General features: G+C 38.6%; 1 protein-coding gene across 1 annotated transcript in view; it reads right to left on the bottom strand.

Moving 5' to 3' along the window:
• The window catches only part of LOC124795837 (protein scarlet-like), a 345,562-nt gene that overhangs the window by 18,891 nt on the left and 311,873 nt on the right, over positions 1–14,798 (bottom strand). Inside the window, exons 8-11 of the mRNA XM_047259923.1 lie at positions 7,055–7,293; positions 5,159–5,420; positions 4,947–4,978; positions 4,758–4,863 (exon numbers count right to left, since the gene is read on the bottom strand). Of these exons, the coding sequence (XP_047115879.1) occupies positions 4,758–4,863; positions 4,947–4,978; positions 5,159–5,420; positions 7,055–7,293 (639 nt within the window). The remainder of the gene's footprint in view (positions 1–4,757; positions 4,864–4,946; positions 4,979–5,158; positions 5,421–7,054; positions 7,294–14,798) is intronic.

Genomic DNA, 14,798 nt, shown 5'->3' with positions numbered 1-14,798 from the left:
CATCTGCTCTTGCACTAGTATATTCGGTGGCTGAATACTGCGCTCTGGTCTGGCTAAACAGCACTCATACAGCAACAGTGGACACCCAGCTAAACGACACCATGAGGCTCATCTCAGGCACTATTAAACCAACGCCCCACCAATGGCTCCCAGTACTGGCTAACATAGCCCCACCTCATCTAAGGCGAAGATCTGCACTGAAAAGGGAATGGCAAAAGTGCGCTAACAACCGTGACCTACCCTTACACGAAGACTGCAAGAATCCCAGCCACAGGCTCAAGTCCCGTAAGCCATCATGGAGATTAGGGCAACAGCTGATCGAGGACAATTATGATATCGACGAAGCCTGGCATCGGGAATGGGATATGTTTAACCCTGATCACCTTAACTTAGTCTCGGACCCAGCCGTACGGCCCAAGGGCTTCGGTCTTCCCAGAAAATCTTGGACAACTTTAAATCGTATCCGAACAGGCTATGGTAGATGTAATTACTGGAAGCACAAATGGGGACAGACTGACTCACCCAGCTGCGACTGTGGGAATCCACAAACTCTACATCATATCGCAATGGATTGCCCTACGAGGAGATTCCCTGGCACAATGCAGGAGCTGCACCTCCTGGAGAGAGATGCTTCTGACTGGCTGAGGGACTTTCATTGTTTTTATATGTTGTTTGTGTTACTACTTACTTACTGCTGTATTCTATTAGCCATACGAAATATATATAATGGTAAATAAAACATTTCTACGTATGATGTAGTTATCCATAAGGAAGTATTGTTGAAAAAAAGGGCTGTACAAATATTAAATCAGATCTTAACAAGATTTCAAAGTGGTGCAAAGATTAACAGCTTGCCTTAAATGTTCACAAATGTGAAATTGTGCACTTCACAGAATGCAGACTTGTAGTATCTTATGCCTACAACATCATTCTGTAACAACTGCAATCACTCAACTATTACAATTATGTGAGTGCAACAATCTGTAAGGATATAAATTGGAAGACCAACTAGGTTTGGCTGTAGATAAAGCAGGCAGCGGACTTCAGTGAATTGGCAGGACACTAGGAACATACTGTCATATCACATAGGAGATTACGTACAAAATACCCGTGTGCCACATCTTAGAATATTTCTTGAGTGTTCAGGGTCCATACTAAATAGGACTAAGAGGGAATACTCAATGTATTTGAAGAGGGGAAGGATGAATTGGTACAACTTTGTTTTGGCTGATGGGAGAGCATCACCGAAATGCAGAAAATCTTGAATTAGCAGACCCTTGAGGGTAGGTAACAATTTTCCTGCAAAAGTTTCAAAAATCAGTATTAAGTTAAGAATCTACAAACACATTCTTTAGCCCCCTACATATCACTCCCTCAGAAACCACAAAGACCACATCCACACAAAAGGGTGCTCTTTTACCCCACTGTAGTTAATATTAGACAGCCTATGTATTCTTTGTCAATTGGAACCTCCCACAGGTAAATATGACTATCACATTTAGGATTCAGAGGATTTCTTGAGTCACTTGAAGGTGGTAAGACTACAACCACCAGATCTTCTGGTTAGCTTTGGTACTGTGTACATATTTACAAAAGTGCCTCCACATGATTTTTACAACTTAATAGAGGCAAGTCTGAGGAAGACATTGTGGCATTTCTTTAATTAAAGTATTCCTTATTTAATATCCAGTAGTTTGAATACCTGGATGATATCACCATGATGTCTCTCATGGTGTCCACCTATTTTATGGAGGGTTTTGGAGAGAAAGCACTACAATCAGCACCTCTCATATCTTCCTCCTTTGGCAGTATGCTGATGATACACTGTGGTCTGATGGAGCATAAACAGAACCTATGTTTCTCCAGCTACTAAACCCACTCCACTTGAGTGTTCAGTTCACAATGGAAGTGGAAAAGGATGGCTACTAACCATTTCTAGATGCTACAGTTAGAATAAAGGAAAAGCTGAACGAAGCGAAAAAGAGCGTAAAGAGAGCAATGAGAGAAGCATTCAATGAATTCGAACATAAAACATTGGCAAACAATCTAAACAAGAACCCTAAAAAGTTTTGGTCATATGTAAAATCGGTAAGCGGATCTAAATCCCCTATTCAGTCACTCGTTGACCACGATGGCACCGAAACAGAGGACGACCGAAGAAAGGCAGAAATACTGAATTCAGTGTTCCGAAACTGTTTCACTGCGGAAAATCGTAACACGGTCCCTGACTTCAGCCGTCGCACGGACGCCAAAATGGAAAATATTGAAATAAACAATATCGGAATTGAAAAACAACTGCTATCACTTAGTAGCGGAAAAGCATCCAGACCAGACGAGATACCCTTAAGATTCTACAGTGATTATGCTAAAGAACTTGCCCCCTTTCTATCAGCAATTTATCGTAGATTGCTGGAAGAACGTTAAGTACCTAGCGACTGGAAGAAAGCGCAGGTCGTTCCCATTTTCAAGAAGGGTCATAAATCAGATGCGAATAATTATAGGCCTATTTCGCTTACGTCAATCTGTTGTAGAATAATGGGACATGTTTTGTGTTCTCGTATTATGAGGTTCTTAGATAATACAAATCTCCTTCATCATAACCAACATGGATTCCGCAAACAGAGATCATGTGAAACTCAGCTCGCCCTATTTGCCCAAGAAATTCACAGTGCCGTAGACACTGGCGAGCAGATTGATGCCGTATTCCTGGACTTCAGGAAGGCATTTGATACGGTTCCGCACTTACGTTTAGTGAAAAAAATACGAGCTTACGGAATATCGGACCAGGTTTGTGATTGGATTCAGGATTTCCTAGAAGAAAGAACACAACATGTCATTCTTAACGGTTCAAAATCTGCAGATGTAGAGGTAATTTCGGGAGTACCGCAGGGAAGCGTGATAGGACCTTTATTGTTTACAATATACATAAATGACTTAGTTGACAACATCGGTAGCTCCATGAGGCTATTTGCAGATGACACGGTTGTCTACAAGAAAGTAGCAACATCAGAAGACTCGTACGTACTCCAGGAGGACCTGCAGAGGATTAATGCATGGTGCGACAGCTGGCAGCTTTCCCTAAACGTAGATAAATGTAATATAATGCGCATACATAGGGGCAGAAATCCATTCCAGTACGATTATGCCATAGGTGGTAAATCATTGGAAGCGGTAACGACCGTAAAATACTTAGGAGTTACTATCCGGAGCGATCTGAAGTGGAATGATCACATAAAACAAATAGTGGGAAAAGCAGGCGCCAGGTTGAGATTCATAGGAAGAATTCTAAGAAAATGTGACTCATCGACGAAAGAAGTAGCTTACAAAACGCTTGTTCGTCCGATTCTTGAGTATTGCTCATCAGTATGGGACCCTTACCAGGTTGGATTAATAGAAGAGATAGTCATGATCCAGCGAAAAGCAGCGAGATTCGTCATGGGGACATTTAGTCAGCGCGAGAGCGTTACGGAGATGCTGAACAAGCTCCAGTGGCGGACACTTCAAGAAAGGCGTTACGCAATACGGAGAGGTTTATTATCGAAATTACGAGAGAGCACATTCCGGGAAGAGATGGGCAACATATTACTACCGCCCACATATATCTCGCGTAATGATCACAACGAAAAGATCCGAGAAATTAGAGCCAATACGGAGACTTACAAGCAGTCGTTCTTCCCACGCACAATTCGTGAATGGAACAGGGAAGGGGGGATCAGATAGTGGTACAATAAGTACCCTCCGCCACACACCGTAAGGTGGCTCGCGGAGTATAGATGTAGATGTAGATGTAGAAGGCCAATGGAATCCTGAAACATAATATCTACCACAAACCTACTCACATCTGGTTATATCTGCAGGCTAAACACTGTCATGACCCTGAACAATTCAGCACTGTCTTACATTCCCTGATACATAGAGGTGATATGCAACATCTAAGAACAGCGTTAAAACATTTTGGTTATTCTGAAAAAGAGGCATGTAGCACTCTTCAGTCAAAGTGAGTTCACTCTAGGGATGTAAATCAAGATGTAAAGGCACTGCCTGAAATGGCATTTTCTTCTTATTTTGGAGGTGTGTCTTCAAGAATCAAAAGGATTCACAAACATACTCTTATGAGATCAAGTGTATTTTATATCCACTGCCAAAATTGAGGAATCTGTTATGTATGGTCAGAGACAATTTTGAACTTGAAAATTTGGCATATATGAGATTCTATCCCAGTATGAGAAGTCTTACATTGGGACAGATGTATTGCACTGTGCACTGCTGGCACTGTGACCTAGTGTGCACTGCATTAATAGTTCTGTTCGATGGTGCCCAGCTAATTTTGTTCATCTCTCTTGAAGATGCCACTTTGGCTTTATTGTATTAAGACAATGGTAAGGCTTTGAATGTTTTATACAGATCTGAAGATAGTCACTACGAACTGAAATTGGTAGTTTAATGACAATTTCCTGTGTTCATCAACTTTAATTAAAGAAAGAGATACTGTACTTCCTAAATGATTGTCTTCATTTGTGACTATTTTGCAGCTTATAAAGCACTTTTTGTGACATGTAATAGTTTCTGATTATAGTCACCATTGTGAAAAAGACAATAGAAGTTGATGTTACCTGCATATTCAAATTGGTTTGTGCATGTATACTGAAAGGAGATATTAATATTTTCCACAAAGACAAGGTTGCTACAGAGTATCATTATTTTTAGAAATACTGTTGTCATTACATCACACATTAAATGTAAGAAAAGATAATTACCATGTATAAGCCTATTCTTATGGAAACATCAGTCGAATGGCGGATCAGGTCAATAAAAGTTCTTCTTGTCAACCAATAAACTTGGGTTAAATGGTGTGGCTTACGCCTGTAAAGGAGTAAAAGATTCCAAGTTAGGATACAAGTGAAAAGTGAGTATTCTGCAGTTTTTAACCATCTGTTCATACTTACAGTGACATGTAGTTGCCAAACTCATGGTCTTGCTGGAAAACAATATTGTGCTATTAATGCATCTCTCATGGTGCTATTGTTTATTTAAATAATAGTTCTCTAAAAATAAAGACCCTTAAATATAATTAGGCCTATTATTCTTCTAATAAATTATTTTTATGAGTATTCACTTAGAAATACACTTTGTAAATGGCAAGTCATATAAAACAAACCTCATGATAAAATTTAAGACCACCATTTGTGTATGAGACAGTTTTGTTTTCAAATAATTCTTGATTCGGTAACAAATATTTCTGGTTTTGATAGCTAGAAGCTATTTGATCTGCTATATACTTGCTGTAGGGAGATTTTTCAAATTCATCACAAAGCCATTCTATTTTTCTTGAACATTCAGCTTCTTTGCCAGGAACTATTGCCAACTGAGAGACGTAAAATTCTGCCTTGTTAAATGTAGTTGGACACACGAGACCTAAACTGTAAACAGGAAATAATTAACATCAGACCTTACATCATTTACTATCTGAAGTGTATGAATCTTTTAAACTTAATAACAATTATAAGCACTTTCATAAAAGTTATCACTGTATTGGCCACATGCATCAATGGAAAAAAGGAAAAGAAACAACCAAATCAGAGAAGGTGAGGTACTGGCAGAATTAATGCTGTTAGAAGAGGTCATGAGTTGTGCTTGGGTAGCTCATATGGTAGAGCACTTGCCTGCAAAAGACAAAAATCCTGAGTTCAAGTCTTGGTCTGGTACACAGTTTTAATCTGCCAGAAGTTTCAGCCTAAACATACTTCATAAGTAATGTATACTAAACAATTAAAGATCACTTAGAAGACTCACAGTACGAGTTAATAATGAAAGAGGATGACTACAACACCCTGTCACACTACAATACATGGTCACAGTGTAATGCTGTCACAAGTAAATGTGCCACCAAGATCTGTAGTGAATGATAGTAATGTCATTCTGAGCACAATATCTTACTCACTGGGGTATGAGAGTGGAGGGAGGGGGGAGGGGGCATGGAGACCCCTGGAGTCACCTGTGTGTGCTGTGGGGCTGTGCAAACATTGTTTTATATGTATTATGAGTTATCTGATGCAAATTGTGTATGATCAGAGGAACATTTTGCAAAAGAGACAAACTGAATGAAACAGTACAGTTGTTAAGACATTGACCTCATATTCAAGAGGATGTTGTTTACTATTTAGGTTTCCCATGGTTCTCCTAAATCATTTCAGGCAAATGCCAATGTGGTTTCTTCAGCAAGGTCACAACTGACCACCTGTCCTACCCAAATAAAACCTACTTACATATTTTATGTGTAATGTAATGTAACCAGCTCAATGATAAATTTGAAATCTTCTGATACCAGTGGGTATTGATAGTTTTGTTTATGTAAAAATAAATTCATATAAGCACACAATTATAAAAGTTAATTATTTCATTCTTAAATATTTATGTATGTTCTATATATTTTAACCATGTTGTATTACTTTACATAAAATTATATAAATTCATATTTGTTAATTTTGATGAATATGTATCAGCAATTTTCTCTGACAAAGATGTTAAATCTTTGTTTCAAATAGAATCTTTGTTCCTCTTTGTTGTGGTGGACTTGGTAGGGATGGGTTGTAAAAGGAAGTTGAGTCATTTGTGACACTACAGGAAGCAGATGTATTGGTTGTGTTTGTATAAATTGTGTCAGCACAATATGTGAAATGTTGCACAATACAAATGCTTCAAAGTTCACATACTTTACTTCATTTAGTATACTGAGAATTACCCAACTTCCACAATATTTTCACCAATTAAGTTTCTCCTTACTAAAAGATGACCAGCAGGTTTTATCATGCCTCTAAAGAAGATGATGAAGCCATCATCAAGATAAACAGGTAAGTAAAATTTCACCTTTTCATGTGTGGATGTGTTCTTCTATGCACCTCACTCTAAATTAATGACTATTGTTTGGTCTGAAGAAAAATTATTGAACACACAGCACTGAAGAGGCACGTCCCAGTGTCTACATTAGAGCTATTTATTTTTATTGTATTACAATTACAAGTCTTATATCATTGTGAGATTAAATAAAAGTCACCTTTTAAAATGCTTTGCTGCCTCTCCGACATCACCATGGAAAGCAACACGGCCACCAGCCAGCAAAAGGACTTCATTAAATAAATCAAAGAGCCCAGATGCAGGCTGGTGTATTGTACAAATGACAGCTTTGCCCATCTCAGCAAACTGCCGCAGTTTTTCCACCACAACTCCAGCACTATAGCTGTCCAATCCTGTTGTTGGCTCATCACAGAACAGAAGGAGTGGGTCTGTCAGCAGCTGCAAATAATTTTTTCCCATATTGCATAATAAAGCTAACCTGTACATCTAGCACAGTAACTGACAATGAAAACTAAGATTTACTCTTATTATAAATGGAAGCTTTTGAAAAAAAGCAATATTTTAGGACTATAGGAAACAATAAACATTGTTAACAAGCCTGCATCACACAATGTATATTAGCTGTTTTTCTTCAATATGAGTTAGTACTGTCACATAATTGATAAGTATATAGTAGTAGATTAAAGCTGCTGAATTGTGGTATTACAAGAGTAGTTGAATTTCTGAAAGTAGTATATTTTCTGTTGATCGGGTGGACCTTGATATTTAGCCAGCTTATGTGTAAATAAAAGTGGCAAATGCTTTTGATAAATCAGACAACAATATATTCTTAATTACAGATTGCTATAAATACATGAATTCATCTGTGTGACTGTTGTGTCTAGACAAGACAGCCTAGACACAATGAGAGGAAGCCGAAAGGCACGCGCTATAAGCTTACGCAGGATGGCGTGAGGACTGAAACAGGATACATAATGAATGCTATAAAGAAAAGTTTGTAGCTTCTGGAATACTTAACTTAAATCCATCCTTGTGGTACATCGGGAGATTGTGGCGATACAAGTGAGACTCTTTAGATACATGCAATGTTACTAATGGCGCCTTGCTAGGTCGTAGCCATTGACTTAGCTGAAGGCTATTCTATCTGCTCTGCAAATGAGCGAGGCTTCGTCAGTGTGCATCGCTAGCTACATCGTCCGTACAACTGGGGCTAGTGCTAGTAAGTCTCTCTAGACCTGCCGTGTGGTGGCGCTCGGTCTGCTATCACTGAAAGTGGCGACACGCGGGTCCGACATGTACTAATGGACCGCGGCCGATTTAAAGCTACCACCTAGCAAGTGTGGTGTCTGGCCGTGACACCACAGTGACAATGTATATTTTTAATTGTTCCAGATAATATGAGGGTCCTCCCTCATAATTGTATCTACAGAACATATGCGGATGAACAAATAAGCATTTCCTATAGCCATTTAAGTTCTTTTTCTCCTTAAATGGGTTGAAGCAGATGGAAATTGCTGTTATACAATATGTACTTTTGTATAATATGAGAAAAATTGAGTAAAGATAATGTATTTTCATTTTCTTAGTAGAAAGGTTGCCTGCATAACTGTTTTTTTTCACTAGATAGTATAAGTATGTAGAAAATTTCTGACAGGATTTAAATAATTTAGGAGTAAAGGAGACCACTCACTTAATAGCAGAAGTGTTGAGTCATTGATAGGCACATGCAAAAGAGAAAGAAGACTACCTGGCTCTGGGAATAATTCCTTTGTCTAGCTAGAAAACAAGCACAAACACATACAAACACACACACACACACACACAGATACATTTATGCCTGTACATCATGATGATAATGTTTGGTTTGTGGGATGCTCAACTGTGTGGTCATCAGTGCCCATACGAAGTCCCAATTTTTATACAGTCTAATTTTTTTTCACAATCCAATCTACCCACTCACATGAATGATGATGATGATGAAATGATGAGGACAACATGAATACCCAGTCCCCAGGCAGAGAAAATTCCCAATCCGGTCAGGAATTAAACCAGGGACCCCTTGATCCAGAGGCAACAATGCTAGCCACTACACCACTTGCTGCAGACCCCCTACTTCATGCTGGCTGGACACTCAAACAAGTTGCTAGAAGGACCAAGTACAGCCTCTTTGCTCATTTTAAAAAATAATATAAACACTCACTGCACATGTGAATCAACACTAAACTCACAATGGCTGCTTACTGCTATAGCACACAATACTGTTACAAGGGAAACTCACCATCACACTCACCTCAGATTTAGTGGTAAGAGGGCCCAGTGGACAGCCCATCAGAAATTAAATATAGATCAAGGTTGAAAACAAGAAAAAGGTGCACTGAACAGTGAAAAACAAAAACAAAATAGAAACAGTCAATCGTCCAACATAACAAGTGCAACACTGAGCTCACAAAATGAGTAACAGCATTGTGGTTAAGTGGTCACAGTGTTGGATTAACAAGCAGGCAAGCCATGTTCAAATTCCCAAGTGCCTTTGTTTTATTATTATTATTTCACTGTTCGCTGTATTCAAATTTGTGTCTATGTAGTGGTGTAAAGTCCATTTGCAACAGTGAGGTGTAAGGAAGGGACCTATAATGAAAATTGATCCTGCGCAAGTACTCTAGTAGCAGCTGAAAGGAAGTGGCTTTCTAATGGGAACAGCCAAGCTTTTGTGACAAAGTGACAAGTCAACCGAATCCTCCATCGGAAAAAGCCTGGTGTGTCATACACGGAATTAGTGACGGTATACGTGTCATATGATAGGACCTAATTTGTATGGTTGGTGAGTGAGTGAGATATGCCTCCTTGTCCTATTTAGGTGTTCATATGAACGTGAATATGATCACTCCCAAAGAAATGATGAAAACATAATAATTTGTCACATAAGCTGCAACAAATGAATGCAACAGTTTCACAATGAAACACTTCTCTGTGTTCTGTCAAAACGTATTTTTTTAATGGTTTTGAAATTGTGTTTCATTTTGGTAACATTTTTTTTAACAGTTTTGAATTTGCATTCCATTTTGGAAGTTCTGACTCTTGAATTCCTTTGTTGAAACACAGTTCATGTCCATTTATTTGTTGTTTTCATTTCTGTGAGACGTCTAGGTGGTATCTCGCCTGCTCTCACTACTCGTCACATTTATTTGCATTGGTAATGTATTCTTACCACATAACTTATATTCTGTAACCAGTGTATAATATGACAACTGCCAAGGCTACAGACAGTTCAAAGAGTTGTGCGAAAACAAAAAAAAAAAAGAAAAAAGAAAATGGCGTGAGAGGATTTAGAACCTGATTCACCCTCTTTGCAGTCCATCATCATGACCACTTAACCCTGATACCATGGCTCTTACATTCCACTCAATACTGCACTTGCAAAATTTGGACCATTCACTGTTTGTATTTTGCTTCCCTTTCTTTTTTTCCACCTTCTTCCTGTTTTCATGCTTGGTCTTTGTTCAGTTTTTGACAGGCTATCTGCTGGGCCATATTACCACTAAATCTCAGGGGGGTGCAGTGGGAATGAACCCTTGTTAGCTAAAGTTGGCAATAAGTGTAAACATTTAGGGGTAGCATGAAGTCATCTGACATTTACCAGTCAGAGAGGAGTCAAGTTAAAGCATTTTTAATTATGCTCCTGATTAAAACCTATGTCAAAAATCTTAAATGAAAATCAAAATCATGCAATAGTTCTATAGTTTTCGAAACAAATTTTGATGAAGTATTGTCAGCTCCTTTAATCACCACAGAATTCGGGAATACTACTGTACCATTAAAACAATTCATCTCACTTTGACAGTATCTCAGTTAACCTACTAAAACACTGGTCTGTCAAAATATGTAAACTACTGAGCAATATCCATAACTGAGCAGTGTACCAAGGTATATTCCCACAGGGAATAAAATGTGCCACAACAAAATCTAAAATGTGAGCCTTTACAGACTGATTTCTTTTCTTACAATACTGGTATATCAACAGTAATCAAAAATTTGTCACACGCTGTAAAATACTTTGAACACTTCAGCATTTTAAACAAAAGGCAAATTGGCTTCCAGAATAAAATCATCTAAATAGGCAATACTACTGTCAGAAAATGTCCAGTAGTACAGCAGCATGGGCTCATTAGGTAACCTGCTGAAATGCTGTATCACTAACAGGAAGCAGAAAGTAATTTTGGAAGCTGTGGATTGCAAATATGGAGTATTTGTTGCACCTTATCATACAGTCCAACAGTAATCTGTTCTAGGTTCATGTTGTTTTTGATTTATGTTAAAAATCTGCCTGCAGCTAGAAATAGTGATGAGTTCAAATCTACTGTTTTCAGACAACACCGACATTGTAATGGAAAATTTGGAAACCACTGTCACCAACAAAATTTTATCAACAGAATTTAACTGTCTTTCAGTTAACTTCATTTCTGCAAATATAAGCAAAACAAATTTTACATGGCTTTTAAGATACATACAGTAACACTGGTAGCTTATTTTGCGTATGTTCTTCTAGGGGAAATCTTCTATTCTCAAAAAATCTTCCAAGAACCAATCTGTCACAAAATTTTTAGCCAACTGAAATACTTGTTACTACGTCCCAATACATTTTTTCTCTTATTTGCATCATTGTGAACAATTCAACTCTCTTTGAAAGCAACTCATCAGTCTACATGCATGAAACTAGAGATATGAATGATATATACTGCCAATCAAAAAATCTATCACTGGCACAGAAAGGTACTAAATGTAAGGTATTTTGTTCCTGCAGTTATCTTAGGTGTAAGTAGTCAAGTGGCAGCTAGATTGGAAACAGGAGTGCAGCTGGACTGCTGAGTTAGATAATGGAGTAGTTTTGAAGTACACAAATATCCTGAGTGCTGAACAAATAAACAGAAAAGTGTGTGTGTATGTTAATGATGTTCTGTTCACAGTTAGTTGGTGCACTGCTGCAGAGACTAGTAGGCATATCAAATGGCAAATATAAAAACAGAATCTGTATAATAAGTGAAGTAAGCAAAAGAATGTGTGTTGTGTGGTTGTATCCATTCTGTGGTAAATAACAATTTGTAGTACAATTTTCAGTTATGTGGTGTGATCCTCCCCTCATAGACAACATACTGAGTGACTCAGTAAACTAACTGTTTAGTATTTATTACCTTGCAATGATACCTTAAAATTTTTGATGAATGACTGGACAATCTTCGATGAAGAGGTGTGTGGAGAGAATAATTCGAGAGAACAAAATCAAAATTAAAAAGTGATGATGACAGAGCTGGTGCAACATGCCAGTTACAGGTGGAATGATACCCATTGTTGAGTGGAGGAGCAGCATAGTGGACCACAGAGACAGATCACAGTGTTTCTAATAAACTATGAGGGGAATCAAAAAGTTTCCTTTGACAGTGTTGCTGCAGTGTGTGCGCAACACAGTGTGACTCCAGTGTGAGTATATAAGCACTGTCATGGAGGCAAGGGTTCATATTGGCATTTGCGTCTTTCCAATGTCCATGTAATAAATGTGGAAACTTGAACTATGGCAACATTATTACCATATGTGTCAAAACAGGAACAATGTGCTGTTATTCCTTTCTTGGCTGCTGAAGGACAAACACCAACAGACGTCCAGTAGAGAATGAAGAATGTGTATGGGGCGGCATGTCACTGAAAAAACACTATTTTGAAACATTGCAACAAGGAGTGCTTCTGTTTCACGATAACACATTTCCCCATATCACAAATGTTGTAACGCAGAACTCATGTGAACTCAAGTGGGAGACACTTGAGCCCTATAATCCTCATCTCCCCCCATGTGATTATCACATTCATGGTCTCTTTAAAAAAAGCCTTGAAGGATCAACAATTCCAGTCGGATGAGGATATGCAGCAGGCAGTTATGGACTTCTTCACACAGTAGAACATGGTGTTTTACAGCTACCTTCATTCTGGGATGATTGCCTCGGTGTTCATGGTGGTTTTGCTTGTTTGGTATATCAATTCTGAATGCCTCAGTACTCATGGCAGTTTTGCCTGTTTGGCATACCAATTCTGGACTGTACATCATTCAAACAGAAACTTTTCCATTGCCCCTTATATGACATGGGTAAGTGAATATATTCTCAAGATTGAAATGACAGAAGTGACTACAAGAACACCAGGGAGCACTCTTCAGCAGTGCAGAGGATGCAGTGCCACACAACAGCACTACAGCAACAGTTTCAAAATAGTTAGAAGTTTTCAAAATAGCAAGAAGTAAGTCTGGATGTCAAAAATCTTAATTTTGCCAAGCAGTGCTACAGTAGAATATTTGATTAGAACAGTTATATTTTTGGAGTGTGGAATATCATGTGAGGATTCAGTGTGAACTGTGTTAGAATCGTACCTTATGTGTTTACAAATTGTTAAGCATGAACTATTATAAACCCAGTATGGATCAAACAGATGAGAAATACAATGAAATCATTTGAGAGAAAAACATAGAGAGAACATGGTGAAAGGTGTAGAACTGCATTAGAGGAACTAAACTTTCTGAAGAAATTCATGGAAGAATGGAAGAGGCAATAGTTAAAAGGAACAAGATAAAGAAAGAAGAACAATGCGCAAAGGAGGCAGCACGACAAGCACAATGGAAGGCATTTGGGAGGGAATAGGATGAACAAGAAGGACAGTTGAGTAAACCAGGAGAAGAATATCACAAAAAAACAATAAAAGAACTTGAAGGAGCTTCATTGCCATTGTCTAGTAAGCCAGCAGAAGATATAGTGAGTTATGAGGAATTAGAAACTGACAATAAAGAAAGTTCTGCCAAGCTGCACAGAGCGCTACAAAAACAAAACTAAACTGAAAAAGTTGCATATACAGGTGAAGAAATATGACTGAGTATAGATTTAGGTCAGGAAGAAGGTTTGAAAGAAAAGAGCATCACACAAGCAGGGGACAGCAGTGTAATCGAAATGGAGACAGAATGAAGGCTTTGCTAGAACTAAATTTATGGTGTGGATTTCATATTTGGAGTGGACTGGATGACAGGGCAACAAATAAAGGTTAATTTTGAGAAAACGCTGTGAAGATTAGGAAGGGTGAAACAAAGCAAATGCTTACATCAAAAGAGGAGAAGACTATAGTGGATACAGAAGTGTTTACAAGGATATTGCAGTGCCATAGAAGGAGACCCTTGGAAGTGGGAACATATAGCTCATGTAAAATACAGCAATTTGAGATCACATCTGAAAGAGGAAAAGCATATAGCTGAAGAGGAATAAGGAGAAAAAAAGAAGAAGAATGCACAATTGAAGAAGAGGAGATTATCAGGAAAATCACAGAAAATGATAGCAAAATAGAATAAAACAGACCAAAACACTAGAGGAAGTTTTGGTAAAGAAAGAAGAAGAAAAAGATGATGAGATTGGGAGCCTGAACAAGACACAAAATTTACAACCATTTCTAAAATATCACATATGTTCTGTTATGTCCTAGACAGTAATGCCACCCGAGCCTGCTGCCAAAAGGTTGGCAGCATCAAAGTCCGGACGCCGTCCGCATAAGCAGCGCCAGCGATACAGGAAATCGCCGCAAGTCTGCGCGCGCCACCGCTGGCTTCTGGTTTCTTAAGCGCTGGAGTCGCAAGCGCTAGGACAGTTCTGTATTCACCGCTCAGTTGTATACTCGCCACCGAATTGTGTACTTGCTAGTCAGTTGTGTGTTCATCGCAGCAGAGTTGTTGTTTGTCGTCAGCCGACGCTGACCTAGCCGCTCCCACTCGAACTAGACTTCACTACTGTGTTTCTGTATCTTCATTAATAAAGATAAGTACCGACTTTTATTTAATCAGAGTGTTCGGGTTTTCATCTTTCTGTTTACTGTTCCAGCGGACCGGTCGGCCCGCTATTAAAAGTGTGGCGGTGACTTCGTAA

The sequence above is a fragment of the Schistocerca piceifrons genome, chromosome 1 (genome assembly GCF_021461385.2).
Source record: "Schistocerca piceifrons isolate TAMUIC-IGC-003096 chromosome 1, iqSchPice1.1, whole genome shotgun sequence".
Taxonomy (NCBI): Eukaryota; Metazoa; Arthropoda; class Insecta; order Orthoptera; family Acrididae; genus Schistocerca; species Schistocerca piceifrons.
The sequence above is the reverse complement of the archived record's forward strand: the minus strand, read 5'-3'. Positions and strand labels throughout refer to the sequence as shown.